At 43.8% G+C, this 19,599-nt stretch overlaps 1 protein-coding gene across 1 annotated transcript in view; it reads left to right on the top strand.

Annotated features, from left to right (window-relative positions):
• Positions 1-17,765: 17,765 nt before the first annotated feature.
• Positions 17,766-19,599, top strand: part of LOC311148565 (insulin-like growth factor-binding protein 3) — a gene marked incomplete at its 5' end in the record, with an annotated part of 83,004 nt that continues 81,170 nt past the window's right edge. The window contains one exon of the mRNA XM_084185551.1: positions 17,766-18,129. Within this exon, the coding sequence (XP_084041677.1) occupies positions 17,766-18,129 (364 nt within the window). The remainder of the gene's footprint in view (positions 18,130-19,599) is intronic.

Raw genomic sequence — 19,599 nt, 5'->3', positions numbered from 1 at the left:
TCAAGCCTGCTTGTAATAAAAGCATCAATGTGTCTCTGTATCAGCCTGAGATAGAAACGGCCGCACCTTGGCAATGTTCCTCAGGTGGTTAAAAAGCTATTTTGGTCACATTCCTAATGTGTGATTCGAAATGGAGTTCAGAATCTAAAATAACACCTAGGTAACTACAGTGCAGAACAGATCAAAAGGACATGGCTAGCCACTACCATTTTCTTTGGTTTTTCATCATGTATATGATATAATTGTACTTTTCAAAGCAGCATTTTTTTTTACAAACATACATACAGGCGGTCATACATCAAGGCAGTGGGTACATTAACTAACACTCATTAAGGTGGGGGCAGTTATTCTATCATTCAGATGTAGACATACATGGGATTATTCAGTGTTCGGGGATTAGATACAATAGGCAGGGAAGGAAGGAGTTTCTGAGGGGGGGTGGCAGGTTCTAAGGAAAGGGCATTTGTACTTACGGGGTGTAAAATAAAAAACTAAGACAACACAGTAACACATAATAGAACATAATACAACACTACATATACTATTTTAACTGGGGCTTAGAAAATTGATTGCATTAGGTCAGTAGGCCAAATGGCAGAGGCAATGGTCAGGCAATAGTCTGTTGTGGGAAGGGAAGGGGCTGAAGAAATTAAAAGGCAAAGACAATACAACACAACATGTATCCACTAGAGGAGAGCATATTCAGGGTAGTGTCCACTGTGGGGAAAGGGAAGGACTGAAATGTCAAAAGCCAATGACAATGCAAACAGTTCTTAACAAGGATTTTTCATAAAAGGTTTGAAGCTTTCTGCCAGTCTTTCTCCATATATCACTTAAATTGGTACAGCACTCTCACTAACAGGTGCAACAAAAGTAGCCTCTTACAAGACGGCTCAATGTTAATGAGTGTAAAACAACAATATCACACACCCACCAGTGTTCAAAAGGTTTATACGGTTTTGCTGTCAAACCTTTTTAAGTTTAAGTGAAACTGACACATTTTCTGATTTCATATTAAGCATTTTAAGCCATTTCTGATTTTTTTATGGGTGGCAGACAGATTAATTGTTTAAGTAATTGTCTTTTCCAATTTTGTGGCAGAGCTGCGACGAGTTATAATTTAATTTTGTATTGAGCATACACCTCCATACAATGTTAATTGCTTGTGACATTTTACTGTTCTTTACAATGTCCTTCAAAAATAGTATAGTTTTTTTTCTCTATCAGTATATTGGAGTTTAGCCATATTATTTGCTATAATATTAGATCTGCCTTTTCTGGGGGATGAAATTGAAATTGTAGCCAACTCTGTATAACAGAGGATACTTTAAACAGGGATCCATTGTCAATCTACCAAAAACAAATGTAAGGGTTTAATCTGAAAAAAGGCAAAGAGCCCACTCTTAAACATAGAATGGGCCTCTCTTAGTAGCTTGTTAGGAAAACAGTTTGGATTTAGATACAATGGAGGCTTTAAATGAGCCGTTTAATGTCTTCATATTTAATTGTTTAAACCTCAACACTTGTTTGTTATATAAATGTGCTCATTTAACTTTAACTGGTTTGCCATTACAAATAAAGTGAGATATTTCTAAACAGCTTCTATCCCCTTTCCACACTGACTCTATGCCCATCCACAGGTCTCTACCCACTCAGACACAACCTACGCTGCTGCTAAAATGATTACTGATTAGATTTATTTTTCCATTATGCTGCTGTCCATTGATTTATTGATTGCTATTACCATTAGTATATATCGATTTATCCTGCTATTGGTCACCATTACTCCAGTTTACATGGATATATTACCATTAGTGTATTACCATAAGTATTTATATATTTCCGCTACCAGTCACTTTTCAGCCCTGTTTACATGTACAGTGAGCTCCAAAAGTATTGGGACAGTGACGATTTTGTTGTTTTGGCTCTGTATTATACAACGACTATCAGGTTAAAGTGTAGACTGTCGGCTTTAATTTGAGGGTATTTTCATCCATATCGGGTGAACCGTTTAGAAATGACAGCACTTGTTGTACATAGTCCCCCTATTTTAGGGGACCGAAAGTATTTGGACAAATTCACTTGTGTGAATGTGTATCTGAACTGTTCAATGACTACAGCTCAGCCTTCAACACCATTACCAGAAAGATTTTCTGGGGTTGTGTCCCTTTCTCTACTCTCTCTTCTATACCTTTTCTTTGGACCGACCAGGAGGCAGTGACAGCAACAGTGGCTTGACCACGGCTGTCCACGGACCACCTGGAACCCCCCAGTATCCAGAACCAGCAACAGACCAGCTGCCTGAGGAGGAGATGACGGACCACAGGCCTTGAGGCGAGAAGAGTGCTGCCGAGGTGAGCCTTACTCCCTCTACCCCATGGCCTGCAACCCTCCTCCCCTGCTTTTCTTTTTTTCCCCAGCTGCCCTCCTCAGGCCACTACCGACCAGACCAGGACCAGGAAACCACCAACCACCCGGAGCAGACCAGAAAGCAGTACCACCAGAGGCGCGGAGGGAATACTAAAGACACCCCATTCCTTCCTTTGCAGGACCGGAGCAGACCCAAAAACCACCACCACCTACTGGAACAAGATTACTGGGATGAACCCAGGAGTGATGCACCGCTAAAACGCGGTGAGGCTGACACTAATCCCCAACATAAAAACAGCCCCTACCCCTGCCGGTCCCTCCACCTTTGCACCCCCAACCAATCCCTTCCTTGCCACCTCCACCCCCTACAGTCGTGGTCAAAAGTTTTGAGAATGACACATATACTAATTTTCACAAAGTCTGCTGCCTCCGTTTTGATGATGGAAATTTGCATTTCAGCCCTGCCACAAAAGGACCAGCTGCCATCATGTCAGTGATTCTCTCGTTAACACAGGTGAGAGTATTGACGAGGACAAGGCGGGAGATCACTCTGTCATGCTGATTGAGTTAGAATAACAGACTGGAAGCTTTAAAAGGAGGGTGGTGCTTGAAATCATTGTTCTTCCTCTGTTAACCATGGTTACCTGCAAGGAAACACGCGCCGTCATCATTTCTTTGCACAAAAAGGGCTTCACAGGCAAGGATATTGCTACTAGTAAGATTGCACCTAAATCAACCATTTATCGGATCATCAAGAACATCAAGGAGAGAGGTTCAATTGTTGTGAAGAAGGCGTCAGGGCACCCAAGAAAGTCCAGCAAGCGCGAGGACCGTCTACTAAAGTTGATTCAGCTGCGGGATCAGGGCACCACCAGTACAGAGCTTGCTCAGGAATGGCAGCAGGCAGGTGAGGCGAAGGCTTTAGGAGGATGGCCTGGTGTCAAGAAGGGCAGCAAAGAAGCCACTTCTCTCCAGGAAAAACCATCAGGGACAGACTGATATTCTGCAAAAGGTACAGGGATTGGACTGCTGAGGACTGGGGTAAAGTCATTTTCTCTGATGAATCCCCTTTCCGATTGTTTGGGGCATCCGGAAAACACCTTGTATGGAGAAGACAAGGTGAGCGCTACCATCAGTCCTGTGTCATGCCAACAGTAAAGCATCCTGAGACCATTCATGTGTGGGGTTGCTTCTCAGCCAAGGGAGTGGGCTCACTCACATTTTTGCCTAAGAACACAGCAATGAATAAAGAATGGTACCAACACATCCTCTGAGAGCAACTTCTCCCAACCATCCAAGAACAGTTTGGTGACAACCAATGCCTTTTCCAGCATGATAGAGCACCTTGTCATAAGGCAAAAGTGATAACTAAGTGGCTCGGGAACAAAAACACAGAAGATTTGGGTCCATGGCCAGGAAACTCCCCAGACCCTAATTCCATTGAGAACTTGTGGTCGATCCTCAAGAGGCGGGTGGACAAACAAAAACCCACAAATTCTGACAAACTCCAAGCATTGATTATGCAAGAATGGGCTGCCATCAGTCAGGATGTGGGCCAGAAGTTAATTGACAGCATGCCAGAGCGGATTGCAGAGGTCTTTGCATAAACTTAATGTCATTGTCAATGAAAGCCTTTGACACTTATGGAATGCTTGTAATTATACTTCAGTATACCAAAGTAACATCTGACAAAAATATCTCATAACACTGAAGCAGCGAACTTTGTGAAGACCAATATTTGTGTCATTCTCAAAACTTTTGACCACGACTGTACAAACCCCTGGTCGAATGGGAGCCGGTTTTGTTGAGAGAGGTCATAGAACCGGAAGACCCCCACACCACACAACTCCAGTTCTTAGATGACGACCCAAACTGGACAGAAATTACCAAACGGAAAAGACCAGACAAACAACAGACCAACGAGACCAGACCAGAAGACCACCCCATAACCCAAACCCTGACGCAATAATGGCGGCGGAATGGCATCGGAGGGGATGGCTGCCGTTTTACGGGCTCCCCACCAATTGTGCTATTTTGTGGGGGGTTTTTGCGTTGTTTGCAACTTATTTTATACATAATGTTTCTGCCTACGTCTCTTATGACCGAAAAGAGCTTCTGGATATCAGAACAGTGATTTCTCACCTCGAACTGGACGAAGATTCCTTTCTTTTAATGAGTCGGACGCAAAGGATTTACTGCTGATACCAGACCAGGCCCAAATCCCTGTCATTCGCATGAAGAAGAGACGCCGATACAGGGGACGCAGATTCGGGTGCCTCAGCGAGTGGGTAACCCGCCTCTACCATCCGACCTATTGGCCAACGTGCAATCATTGGAGAATAAACTGGGTGAGCTCCGTTCGAGACTATCCTACCAATGGGAAATTAACTGTAATATCTTATGTTCCACAGAGTCATGGCTGAACGACGACATGGATAATATAAAGTTGGCTGGGTTTTCCGCGCATTGGCAAGCCAGAACAGCTACCTCCGGTAAGACAAGGGGTGGTGGTCAGTGTCTATTTGTCAAAAACCCAGCCAACTATATATTATCCATGTCATTGTTCAGCCACGACTCGGTGGAGCATAAGATATTACAGTGCGTGAAATCTAATATTAAAGAAGTCACGTGGTTTTGCTCACCTGAGGTAGAGTATCTCATGATAAGCTGTAGACCACAATATTTACCAAGAGAGTTTTAATCTATATTTTTCGTAGCTGTCTGTTTACCACCACAAACCGATGCTGGCACTAAGACCGCACTCAACGAGCTGTATAAGGCCATAAGCAAACAAGAAAATGCTCATCCAGAGGCGGTGCTCCTTGTGTCTGGGGACTTTAATGCAGGAAAACTTAAATCTGTTTTAACTACTTTTTACCAGCACATCACGTGGAACCAGAAGAGAAAAGAAACTCTAGACCACCTTTACTCCACACACAGAGACTCGTACAAAACTCTCTCTCACCCTCCATTTGGCAAATCTGACCATAATTCTATCCTCCTGATTCCTGCTTATGAGCAAAAACTAAAGCAGGAAGTACCAGTGACTCGATCAATACGGAAGTGCTCAGATGACGCAGATGCTAAGTTACAGGACTGTTTTGTAAAAACATTGTAAAGTGGTTATCCCACTGGCTATAAGGTGAATGCACCTATTTGTAAGTCGCTCTGGATAAGATGCCGTAAATGTAATGTAAATGTTTTGCTAGCACAGACTGGAATATGTTCCGGGATTCATCCGATGGCATTTAAGAGTGTACCACATCAGTCACCGGCTTCATCAATAAGTGCACCGACAACGTCGTCCTCACAGTGACCGTACATACATACCCCAACCAGAAGCCATGGATTACAGGCAACATCCACACTGAGCTAAAGGGTAGAGCTGCCGCTTTCAAGGAGAGGGACTCTAACCCGGACGCTTATAAGAAATCCCGCTATGCCCTCCGAAGAACCATCAAACAGGCAAAGCGTCAATACAGGACTAAGATTAAATCCTGCTACACCGGCTCAGATTCACGTCGGATGTGGCAGGGCTTGCAAACTATCACGGACTACAAAGGGAAGCCCATCCGCGAGCTACCCAGTGACACGAGCCTACCAGACGAGCTAAATTACTTCTATGCGCGCTTCGAGTAAAGCAACACTGAAGCATGCATGAGAGCACCAGCTGTTCCGGACAACTGTGTGATCACGCTCGCCGTAGCCGATGTGAGTAAGACCTTTAAACAGGTCAACCTTCACATGGCCGCAGGGCCAGACGGATTACCAGGATGTGTTCTCAGAGCAGCCGCTGACCAACTGGCAAGTGTCTTCACTGACATTTTCAACCTGTCCCTGCCCGAGATTGTAATACCTACATGTTTCAAGCAGACCACCATAGTTTCTGTGCCCAAGAACACCAAGGTAACCTGCCTAAATGACTACCGACCTGTAGCACTCACGTCTGTACCCATGAAGTGCTTTGAACAGCATGGCTCACATCAACACCATCATCCCAGAAACCCTAGACCCACTCCAATTCGCATACCGCTCCAACAGATCCACAGATGACGCAATCTCTATTGCACTCCACATTGCCCTTTCCCACCTGTACAAAAGGAACACCTAAGGGAGAATGCTATTCATTGACTACAGCTAAGCGTTCAACACCATAGTGCTCTATAAGCTCATCACTAAGCTAAGGACCTTGGGACTAAACACCTCACTCTGCAACCGGATCCTGGACTTCCTGACGGGCTGCCCCCAGGTGCTAAGGGTAGGCAACAAAACATCAGCCACGCTAATCCTCAAGATTGCTTAGTCCCCTCCTGTACTTCCTGTTCACCCATAACTGCGTGGCTAAGCACGACTCCAACACCATTAAGTTTGCTGACTACACAATGGTGGTACACCTGATCACCGACAACGATGAGACAGCCTATAATGAGGAGGTCAGAGTCCCAGGACAACAACCTCTCCCTCAACATGATTGAGACAAAGGAGATGATCGTGGGCTACAGGAAAAAGAGGGCCTGTAGTGGAGCAGGTCGAGCACTTCAAGTTCCTTGGTGTCCACATCACCAACAAACTATCATGGTACAAACACACCAAGACAGTCGTAATGAGGGCACGACAACGCCTATTCCCCCTCAGGAGACTGAATAAATGTGGCACGGGTCCTCAGATCCTCAAAGTTCTACAGCTGCACCATCAAGAGCATCCTGACTGGTTACGTCACCACCTGGTATGGCAACTTCTTGGCATCCGACCGCAAGGCGCTACAGAGGGTAGTAGGTATGGCCCAGTACATCACTGTTGCCAAGCTTCCTGCCATCCAGGACCTCTCTACCAGGCAGTGTCAGAGGAAGGCCCTAAAAATTGCCAGACTCCAGCCACCCTGGTCATAGACTGTTCTCGCTGGCACCGCACTGCAAGCGGTACCGGAGCGCCAAGTCTAGGTCCAAAAGCCTCCTTAACAGCTTCTACGCCCAAGCCATAAGACTGTTGAACAGCTAATCAAATGGCTACCCAGACTATTTGCATTGCACCCCCCCCCCCCCCCCTCGCTGTTATCTACGCATGGTCACTTTACCTCTACCTACATGTACAGTTGAAGTCGGAAGTTTACATACACCTTAGCCAAATACATTTAAACACAGTTTTTCACAATTCCTGACATTAAATCCTAGTAAAAATTCCCTGTCTTAGGTCAGTTAGGATCATCACTTTTTTTTTTTAATGTGAAATGTCAGAATAATAGTAGAGAGAATGATTTATTTCAGCTTTTATTTCTTTCATCACATTCCCAGTGGGTCAGAAGTTTACATACACTCAATTAGTATTTGGTAGCATTGCCTTTAAATTGTTGAACTTGGGTCAAACATTTCGGGTAGCCTTCCACAAGCTTCCCACAATAAGCTGGGTGAATTTTGGCCCATTCCTGCTGACAACAGCTGGTGTAACTGAATCAGGTTTGTAGGCCTCCTTGCTCGCACATGCTTTTTCAGTTCTGCCCACACATTTTCTATAGGATTGAGGTCAGGGCTTTGTGATGGCCACTTCAATACCTTGACTTTGTTGTCCATTTTGCCACAACTTTGGAAGTATGCTTGGGGTCATTGTCCATTTGGAAGACCCATTTGCGACCAAGCTTTAACTTCCTGACTGATGTCTTGAGATGTTGCTTCAATATATCCACATAATTTTCCTTCCTCATGATGCCATCTATATTGTGAAGTGCACCAGTCCCTCCTGCAGCAAAGCACCCCCACAGCATGATGCTGCCACCCCCGTGCTTCACGGTTGGGATGGTGTTCTTCGGCTTGCAAGCACCCCTTTTTCCTCCAAACATAACGATGGTCATTATGGCCAAACAGTTCTATTTTTGTTTAATCAGACCAGAGGACATTTCACCAAAAAGTATGATCTTTGTCCCCATGTGCAGTTGCAAACCATAGTCTGGCTTTTTTTGGCGGTTTTGGAGCAGTGGCTTCTTCCTTGCTGAGCGGACTTTCAGGTTATGTCGATATAGGACTCGTTTTACTGTGGATATAGATACTTTTGTACCTGATTTCTCCAGCATATTCACAAGGTCCTTTGCTGTTGTTCTGGAATTGATTTGCACTTTTCTCACCAAAGTACGTTCATCTCTAGGAGACAGAACGTGTCTCCTTCCTGAGCGGTATGACAGCTGCGTGGTCCCATGGTGTTTATACTTGGGTACTATTGTTTGTACAGATGAACGTGGTACCTTCAGGCATTTGGAAATTGCTCCCAAGGATGAACCAGACTTGTGGAGGTCTACAATTTTTTTTCTGAGGCCTTGGCTGATTTATTTTGATTTTAGCATGATGTCAAGCAAAGAGGCACTGAGTTTGAAGGTAGGCCTTGAAATACATCCACATATACACCTCCAATTGACTCAAATGATGTCAATTGACCTATCAGAAGCTTCTAAAGCCATGATATAATTTTCTGGAATTTTCCAAGCTGTTTAAAGGCACAGTCAACTTAGTGGATGTAAACTTCTGACCCACTGGAATTGTGATACAGTGAAATAATCTGTCTGTAAACAATTGTTGGAAAAATTACTTGTGTCATGCACAAACTATAGTATGTTAACAGGAAATTTGTCGAGTGGTTGAAAAACAAGTTTTAATGACTCCCACCTAAGTGTATGTAAACTTCCGACTTCAACTGTACATATTAACTCAATTACCTCGACTAACCTGTACCCCCGCACATTGACTCGGTACCGGTAACCCTTAATAAATAGCCTCGTTATTGTTATTTTATTGTGTTACTTTTTTCTACTTTAATTTATTTCATGAATATTTTCTTAACTCTTATGTCTTAACTGCATTGTTGGTTAAGTAAGCATTTCACGGTAAGGTCTACAGCTGTTGTACTCGGCGCAGGTGACAAATAAAATTGTATTTGATTTTTGGAAACATTACCCGCCAAACCACCTATCCCTTCAGAGAAACCATCTCCCTCTCCCAGACCCTCACCATACCATCACCCCATCCCCCATGTCCATTACTCCCTCGGATCGCTCCTCCCTGCCCCTTACTGTCCCTGATTGCCCACTCCCACCACCAACTGCCCCTGACCCTCCTACCATACCTCCTACTTCCCCCGACTCCTCCCCCCTTCCCCTTAGCGACCCAGATCCACACCCCTTAGCCCTCCCTGCCCCTGATCCCACACAGCAGCACGCAAGCCTCAGTCCAGACACCCTGGACCCTCTGAGACAGTTTCTCCAGTCCTATCACCCTACATCCCTCCATCCGGACAGGTTAGGGGGCCACTGGGCAGTCAGAGGGGAGGCAAGTCAAGACCCATGAACAGCCATGGGGAGGGGCTACCATCCAGCACCACCGATCCGCTAAAAGCCTTCATCCTGCAATCTGCAATGACATGGCCAACACCAGATCCGAACCATCTTCATAACACATTATGCCCATGAAAATATTCACCCTCAACACCAGAAGCATCCAGTTCTCAGACAGACAGACCATCCTGGGACACCTCTCTAATAACCCGGCAGACGTCTACCTCCTCCAGGAGTGCAGCATCCCATATAAGGAGATGGACACTCTCTAAGAGGAGGAGTGGACCCTGGGGGGGTTCTCTCTGGTCAGGCTCCAACACCGCCAGAGCAGATGGGGTCGTCATATTGGTGACCAACCCCTACCTCCAACTGAAGTCCAGCAGGGTGGTCGAGAGTGGGCGAATTCAGGGTTCGCTCCTGAGGGCCATCAATGTGTACGGCCCCACTAACGTGTCTGAGAGAACATCCGTCTTCAAACAGCTTCGGTTACTCATGCTCACCCCCACACCAGATTTCAACTGTGCTCTCCGAGACGAAGACCGCAGCAGGCCCAGGAGAGTCCGTAGCACACAGGAACTACAATCAATCATTGACTTCTTCCTAACAGACGTTGTTGGCACCTCCCCTCCAACACCAACTTGGGTGAGTTCCTCCGGTGCATCCTACTCCAGAATTGACATGTATTTGCTCTCCCAAGGTCTGAAAATGTGCTCCCTGACAAGCCAGGCAGTGCATTTCTCAGAGTAGATTGGGAAGGCCTAGTGAGAGTAGGTAGGGGGTCTTGGCGGATGAATACATCAATCCTTCAGGACCCAGCAGTCAAGCTCTCCTTCTCCGCATGCTATCTGGAGTATAGAACTTTGAAAGAGCTATTTGACTCCCCAATAGAGTGGTGGGAAATGGTCAAAGCAAGGACCAAGGGCTATTTTGGGGGAATAGGGCGGAGGAAATCTAGGGAAAAGAGGGCCAGTTTTGAACACCACAACAAGGCTCTTCAACGTCTTAGCCTCCTCCCAGCTAAAGGGTGGGAGATGGCCAGAGAGCTGGCTGAAACCAAAGAACACCTTTCCACCCTCATCAGGAAGAACAGAAGAAAATCGAGCACAAGTCAAAACTCCAGGGTCTGGAGGAGAAATGCACACACTTCTTCTTTCGCAGGGACGGTCAAAGCAAAAAAACATCCTGTCCCTATACAACAACCAAGGGGACTCTGTGACCAACAGTGAGGACATCCTGGGGGTGACCAATGAGTTCTACGGTAGGCTGTATGACATCAAGCTTGCCGACAAAGCTCTCATGGCCACCTTCCTAGATGGCCTAGACAGTCACTGAGGGTGGTGAGAGCGAGAACCCTGACCTAAGCGCAGAGGAGCTCAACCCGGCCGTGCGCTCCCTGAACAAATACAAAGCACCAGGACTGGACGGGATCCCAGCAGAGTTCTATCAGACCTTCTGGGACCTCCTCAATGACAACGTGGTGGAGGGCTTCAGAGCAGTATACAGGGAAAAGAGGCTGCGTGGGTCCATGTGACAGAGTACGGTCTCGCTTTTCCCCCAAAAAGGGGATCTCAAGGATCTCCGGAACTGGTGCCCCATTAACTTCCTCTCCGTCGACTACAAAATCATGACCAAGGCCCTCACCAAACAGTTCCAGACAAATCTCTCCTCAGTAATAGCCCCAGACCAGACCTGCAGCATCCCCGGTAGGTCCATCAATGTCAACCTGCTCCTGAAGAGATATTTCTTCCTGCACTCACAGGAGAAGAGGTCCCCTGCAGGCCTCCTCAACCTAGACCAGGAGAAAGCTTTTGACCGGGTTAGCCATAGCTTCCGGCAGAGGTTTCTAACCAAGATGAACTTTGCCCAACACCTCATCGAGTGGACAGAACTATGCTACCAGAACATCACAAACAGAGTTCTGGTTAACAACACCCTCACAGACTCATTCCCCATCAGATCCGGCGTCTTAGTCCCTCTGCTGTATGTCATCTACCTAAAGCCTTTCCTCCAGAAAATTAGGTCAACCGCAGGAATCCCTGGCTACCAGATACCAGGGGCCCAGGGGGAGAGGCTTAAAGTGGTGACGTATAGTGCATTCGAAAAGTATTCAGATACCTTGACTTTTTACTCACTTTGTTACATTACAGCCTTATTCTAAAATTGATTAAATTAAAACAATACCCCATAATGACGAAACAAAAACTGTTTTTTAGAAGTCTTCTTGGGTATGATGCTACAAGCTTGGCACACCTGTATTTGGGGAGTTTCTCCCATTCTCTGCAGATCCTCTCAAGTTCTGTCAGGTTGGATGGGGAGTGTCGCTGCACAGCTATTTTCAGGTCTCTCCAGAGATGTTCGACCGGGTTCAAGTCCGGGCTCTGGCTGGGCCACTCAAGGACATTCAGAGACTTGTCCCGAAGCCACTGCTGCGTTGTCTTGGCTGTGTGCATAGGGTCGTTGTCCTGTTGGAAGGTGAACCTTTGCCCCAGTCTGAGGCCCTGAGTGCTCTGGAGCAGGTTTTCATCAAGGATCTCTCTATACTTTCCTCTGTTCATCTTTCCCTCGTTCCTGACTAGTCTCCCAGTCCCTGCCGCTGAAAGATATCGCCACAGCATGATGTTGCCACCACCATGCTTCACCGTAGGGATGGTGCCAGGTTTCCACTAGACGTGACGCTTGGCATTCAGGCCTAAGAGAGAGTCCTTTAGGTGCCTTCTGGCAAACTCCAAGCGTGCTGTCATGCGCCTTTTACTGAGGAGTGGCTTCCGTCTGGCCACTCTACCATAAAGGCCTGATTGGTGGAGTGCTGCAGAGATGGTTGTCCTTCTGGAAGTTTCTCCCATCTCCACAGAGGAACTCTGGAGCTCTGTCAGAGTGACCATCGGGTTCTTGGTCAGGGAGGTAATTTTTTGGTAGCCTTCCCCAGGTATGTGCCTCGACACAATCCTCTCTCGGAGCTCTACAGACAATTCCTTCAACCTCATGGCTTGGTTTTTGCTCTGACATGCACAGTCAACTGTGGGACCTTCTGTGGACAGGTGTGTGCCTTTCCAAATAATGTCCAATCAATTGAATTTACCACAGGTGGACTCCAATCAAGTTGTAGAACATCTCAAGGATGATCAATGGAAACAGGATGCACCTGAGCTCAATTTCGAGTCTCATAGAAAAGGGTCTGAATACTTATGTAAATATATTATTTCTGTTTTTTATTTTTAATGACTATGCAAAAATTCCTAAAAACTTGTTTTCACTTTGTCATTATGGGGTATTGTGTGTAGATTCATGAGGGAAAAATTTGGGAAAAGTCAAGAGGTCTGTATACATTCTGAATACATTTACATTTTAGTCACTTAGCAGACGCTCTTAGCTAGAGTGACTTACAGTTAGTGAGTGCATACATGTTTTTTTTTGTTTGTTTTGTTTTTCATACTTGCCCCCCGTGGGAATCGAACTCACAACCCTGGCATTGCAAGCGCCATGCTCTACCAACTAAGCTATACAGGGCCTGAATACACTGTATACAAAAAAAACATTTTCCATAACGTTATCGAGGCAATTAGGAAGAAATATCATAGTAACTGGTAACAACTTTAGAAGCAAAATTCGGGTTTCCTCAAAATAGTAATTATTGCAAGCTATGACATGACGTAATAAAGGAATTTGAATATGTGACGAGAAAATATGATTTGCCCTTATTAAACTCGCCAGATCATTTTCCATCAACAGATGTCGATTTAAACTCACTTGACTGCTATGATTAAGCAATAAGGCACAAGGGAGTATGGTATATGGCCAATATACCACGGCTAAGGGCTGTTCTTATCCTCTACGAGATCGGTGTCCCATATACGGGACGGTTGAGCTAATGTGCGCTAATGTGATTAGCATGACTATTGTAAGTAACAGGAAACTTTCCAGGACATAGACATGTCTTAAATGAGCAGAAAGCTTAAGTTCTTGTTCATCTAACTGCACTGTCCAATTTACAGTAGCTATTACAGTGAAAAAATACCATGCTATTGTTTGAGGAGAGTGTACAACACCAAAAAACATATCACGGCAACTGGTTTGATACATTCACCTCTGAAGGTAAATAATGTACTTACGTTCAGAAGTCTTTCTCTGATTTGTCATCCTGAGGGTCCCAGAGATAAAATGTAGCATAGTTTTGTTTGATAAAATCAATGTTTATATTCAAATGTAGGAACTGGGTTCTACAGTTTGAAACCCTGCTGTCTCTGGCTCCATACCCACCCCACCCGGCTATCTAGATGTGTGAAAGTTAGTGTATAAGCTAATGATCCATAATCTATGACATTCCTGGGAGTGTGTAAACTTACATTTTGTATTACCATATCATTTTTGTATGTTCTCTATAGTTATGTACTTGAAAATGTATCAATTGACCAATTGGGCACATTTGGGCAGACTTGATACAAAATAGTCCAGTATTGCAATGCTTCACTGGATCAATCTGTAACTTTGCACACACACTGCTTCCATCTAGTGGCCAAAATCTAAATTGCGCCTAAACTGCAATATTATATTGTGGCCTTTCTCTTGCATTTCAAAGATGATTTAAAAAAATACAAACAAATAAAATGTTTTTTTGTTTGTATTATCTTTTACCAGATCTAATGTGTTATATTCTCCTACATTAATTTCACATTTCCACAAACTTCAAAGTGTTTCCTTTCAAATGGTATCAAGAATATGCATATCCTTGCTTCAGGTCCTGAGCTACAGTTAGTTAGATTTGGGTATGTCATTTTAGGCGAAATATTGAAAAAAAGGATCCGATCTTTAATAGGTTATGTACGACCTAATGCAGAGTGCCTGGATACTGCCGTTAGCCATGGTATATTGGCCATATACCACAAACCCCCGGGCTGCCTTACTGCTATTATAAACCGGGTACCAACGTAATTAGAACAGTAAAAAGTTATGTTTTGTCATACCCGTGGTACATGGTCTGATATACCACAGCTTTCAGCCAATCATCATTCAGGGCTCGAACCAGGTTTATAATTGTAAACAAATCCTCTTTCAGCATGTGCATAACTATAGATAAATTCGACTGGGGAGTTTGAGTGATGAAAGTTAGACAGAGGATCTCAAAATCTCTGAGAAAGAAACACTTGGATGAACATAAAGGCGATTTTCTGGCAATTGTGCTGTTATGTGCCAGATGTTAAGACTGCAAACCGTTATAAATAACCCATTTGCGAGATTGACTTGTCATTTCAATAGGCATAGGCTACAGACTAAAATATGGGTTTATGATTCTAATAAAATGTTGCCATAGTTTGCTTGGATAAAGGCAGGAAGCGTATAGTCAATGATGGGCCTACATCTAATTTCAGATAGTCTACAGTAGCCTAGACAGGATGTAGACAAGTTGTAAACTGAACGATTTAGCAGCTTGCTTAGTTCAAATTAACAGACTAATTTATTCAACATGAATAGTGAGGCCATTTCGCAATAAGAAGTGCTTGTTTCCCCAATAGCCTGCTGGAATAGGCTACTGAGGATGGGGTCATAATTTCAATCACTGAATTAAATATGAATAATATGTATATTAACTGAATATGCTTGTCAACAAACTGTTAACGTCAATCTAATGCGTTCATAATAACACAAGGCTACAACAACAATAAACTGAAGTTATAGGCTATTTATTCAATTGGTTTGCCAGCTCCAGGTAGGCTACACAAGTGGCACAAATTGATTTGTAATGACTCCAGTGATATCGTAATTTCAACATATTTACTGTATGAAATGGTAGCCTACAATGGCATTTACATTAATAGGCTACTTGATGGCCAACAGAGGCAAATGTATAATTCTCCACATTTAGCCTAATGTCTGTTTCACTGAGGACTTTTCCTCATTAAAAAGAACCACGCGAGGGAGTTCCATAACTTCCATTTCAAATGTCCACTCCGGCAGCCCCGAGACCCAAGAACTGAGCATGCATAAAGCACTTCGATTGATACTGTTTTCTTTAAGCAGTCAATATTAGAATGCAGTTTAAACCATCCCCAAGCGGATTTATGTAATGCGCTCTAGTGCGCCCAAAGTCGTTTTCCCGTGCTTTGTCTCCATTATTTATTGATGTGCATCAGTTCTAGAGTATTAATATGTTTTATGGAAAAAGGTTTGGAAATAGGTGTCTCCTTAATGACAATCTAAATAGCCTACCTAAAACTGGTAAAAAGTTGTCACAACGTGCGAGCGTGCTATTCTCTCTCCTCTCGCTCTCTGACTCAGCCAATAACTGTAGTGCTCTCTCAACACACACACACACACACACACACACACACACACACACACACACACACACACACACACACACACAACACACACACACACACACACACACACACACACACACACACCAATCCGGCCCTCAGCACTATTCACTCAGCAACAGCCTGTCTCACTGCCTGACAGTCAGGAGGAGCAGGTCACAGTGAAATTATATATTTTTAAGATAAATTCCTTGGCAGCCGCTGTGCAATTTAAAAATTGCCCAAAAACCCGCAACCAATACATTTTCACCCGCGACATAATTTTCAAAGTAGCCCAATTTGCAGGAAAACCGTTAACATGGCAAGACTGCTCAACCTGTCTTCGCAAACTTCCAGGTATTTGGTCAAGAGAAAGTTATTCCACTCCAAATCTGAGCATTTCTGTACCTCCCAAAACATTTGGATGATATTTTAGTCACTCATCAGGCAATTTTACGGTGAAATCTTAATTAATGTTCAATATTTTTATTTCATGAGACTACCTGTACCGTCTAAACTGGAACAACCGTCTCAGTAATGGGTGTAATAAATCCAACCCCTTACGGATTGGATTAGTTTAGAAAAATGTAAGTTATTTATCTTGGTATAAAATCAATTAATCAATCAATGTGCATGAGGAAACATAGATATTAAATCAAACTATTCTAAAAATCTACCTGCAAAAAAGCATGCTGGGAAATATAATGGTGCGCCTTCCCATCTTTTTCACTCTGATAAAGATAACGGAAATTAACTCCACACAGTCAAGTAACAACACCATGATTGAAAATATTTATTGAATCAAATGTCCTGTTCACTTGTACTAAAATGTAGGTAAGGTGACAGATATTGCTAACACTGATCTGAATAAAAGGCATGGAAAGTCACATACATTTCTAATGACTAAATGCACTCTAAACAGGACAATGTGTAAATAAACACTAGTGTTAAAAAAATAATCGGAACACTTATAGGTGTTCTCCTGGTAGGAAACTGACCGGAAAAAGCTGACTATCATGTTTAATCTTGCATTCTAAACGCCTGTTTAGGATGACAACACTTGGCAAATCTAAATGCCTAATGTTTTTAAGTTTTAAACACTGACGTTTAGGTTATAAAGTGTCACATGTTTAATGGTTTTACAGTGTATAGGCATACCTCTCCAAACCTGCTTTAATCAATGAAAATAATAGAAAATATCAGGCTTATGTGTATCACCATCAGTCTTAAACCTTTTAGATGCATTATGACATCTGATCCGCAATGTGATTGGTCAATAATCTAACACATTTAGGGTGTGCTGTATGGTTTTCATCTTTTAACACATTAATTGCAGGAATTTATACAATGTGTTGAAACATTTATACAACCATGTTGTGCCAACCATAGTGATTGTGTTACAAGTAACACAACATGTGTGGTCCATAACTAGACACGGATGTGTTAAAAAAATAAAAAATCTAAGAGTGTACAAAGTGATAGTTAGACAATAAATACGGTCAATTAATCGAATAATCCACCTGTGAATCGGTTCTAAACCGTTATTATTGACATTCTCGAGCCTGTTTCGTCGATGTCCGCGGTACCTCGGGATCCGGGCGCTTTGTTTGCATTATTCATACAGAGGGTGTGACTTGTTGGCTCTTTTTTCAGCCTGTATAAAACAACAAGTTCGCGTAAAAGAAAATAGATGGAGAAGGCTATCCGGCTCGCTTTGACACGGATAAATCCCCTAAGCCTACTTGACAACTAGCATACTGTGCCTTTGTGACCAGCTTGTCGGCAGAATGCACGGTCTATGCTTGCTTTGTCTCACTGCCGTGCTCGCTGCATTCACCCGGATCGCGGAGACCGTGGGGCCGGTGGTCCGATGCGAGCCGTGTGACACCGGGGCTCTCATGCAGTGCACGCCTCTGGCAAAAGACTGCGCCGAGAGCGTGCGGGAGCCTGGCTGTGGGTGCTGTCTGACGTGCGCCCTTGCCGTGGGTCAGGCGTGTGGAGTGTACACCGGGCGCTGTGGCTCCGGGCTGACTTGTCAGCACCAACCTGGGGAGACCCGACCACTGCAAGCCCTGCTAGAGGGACGGGGAGCGTGCTCCAGTGCCGCGTCCAAAAAACTCCACACCATTCTGCTCCCCACGCAGAAACAAGGTAAGCGCCTCACGATTCTAAGTGTCGCTCTTTCTGTGAAGGGACTGGGCTGGCTGCCTGGGTTGGTGTGTTTCTGTTAGATAACCCTAACTGTAGGACTGTAGCCTGCAGTTTGGTGTTGGTGCGTATAACAGGGCACTTCTTTCTATCAACATTCGCGCAGTTCTTAAATTACATAGTCTATTAATTCGTGGCAATCGGTAGTATCTAACCACTCAGCAGATTAACTGCCTTGTGGCCTGCTTTCCGTGAGTGCTTGGCAGCAGGCCTACGCCTCCCTCTCAGGGTCGGGTGACTGTTGCAAACAGCAACGCATGGTTCCATTCACTCAATATGAAGGTGTTCTTAATATTTTGAATACTCACTCTAGACTTGCAGGTAGGGTGCTTAACTACAACATTCTCGGTAATGTTAACATCATCTTTTTACTTGCTATGACTGTGGTATATTATTGTTTACCTTAGTTTAATACACCAACTGTAAGTCGCTCATGATTGGAGCGTTTACTAGATGATCAAAATGTAAATTAAAAAATGTAAAGCACTATGCCCCCAAACATGGCCAAATTTGATCAAAATACAAACAGTTTGAGGGCGGAGCTCATTAGAATAATACCCAGCAATGTGCTTTGCAAGTGTTCATTTGACATTTGATATTTTGATCATTTAGCAGATGCTCTTGTCCAGACCGACTTAGTCAGTGCATTCAACTAAGGTTGATAAAAAAACAGGTATCACAGTCATAGCAAGTAGTAGCTGTAACCGTTACTGGGCATGTTGTTGTAGTTAAACATAAGTTGGTCTTCATAATATTACACATTTGTACCACAATACAATTTGGATGTATTTTTGCACATCTCTAGCTAGTGTGAAGTAAGTTGCTATAATGTTCACACTAACTTGCCACCATCTTCCTCTAAATTACTGGAATATGTAGTGCAATGACAGTAGAAGACTGTAAAGTTCACCTACTGTTTTGTGAGAGAGTAAATCAGGGGTGTCAAACTCATTTTTGCTCAGGGGCCACATGGAGTAAAATCTATTCCCAAGTGGGCCGGACCGGAAAAATCATGGTATATATAACTTAAAAACAACAACTTCAGATTGTTTTCTTTGTTTTAATACGATCAACATACAACATAAAGCTGGAGCCTGAGGACAGTGTGTCCAAAATCGTACAAGCACAACATCACTATTAATCATAAAACACGTCAAGTTTATTTGAAAATTCTAAAGAAAAAGAACACACAAACACACAATGCCTCAGTGATTAACAGAACTGTTTCACAGATCACAGAACTATATCAGGGTGTGATTTCTCAGGCAGAAATGTAGATACAAATAATGAAATCCTGTTCCCCAAACAAGTGCAAGAACCACAGAGTCAAGAATAGGTTAAATAAAATAAAATCAATTAAAAACAATAGCACATCAACATAAAAACATATAAACATAAATCTGAAAGCGTTGC

The sequence above is a fragment of the Coregonus lavaretus genome, assembly GCF_964263955.1.
Source record: "Coregonus lavaretus genome assembly, chromosome: 21".
Taxonomy (NCBI): domain Eukaryota; kingdom Metazoa; phylum Chordata; class Actinopteri; order Salmoniformes; family Salmonidae; genus Coregonus; species Coregonus lavaretus.
This window is presented reverse-complemented; position numbering and strand designations above follow the sequence as displayed.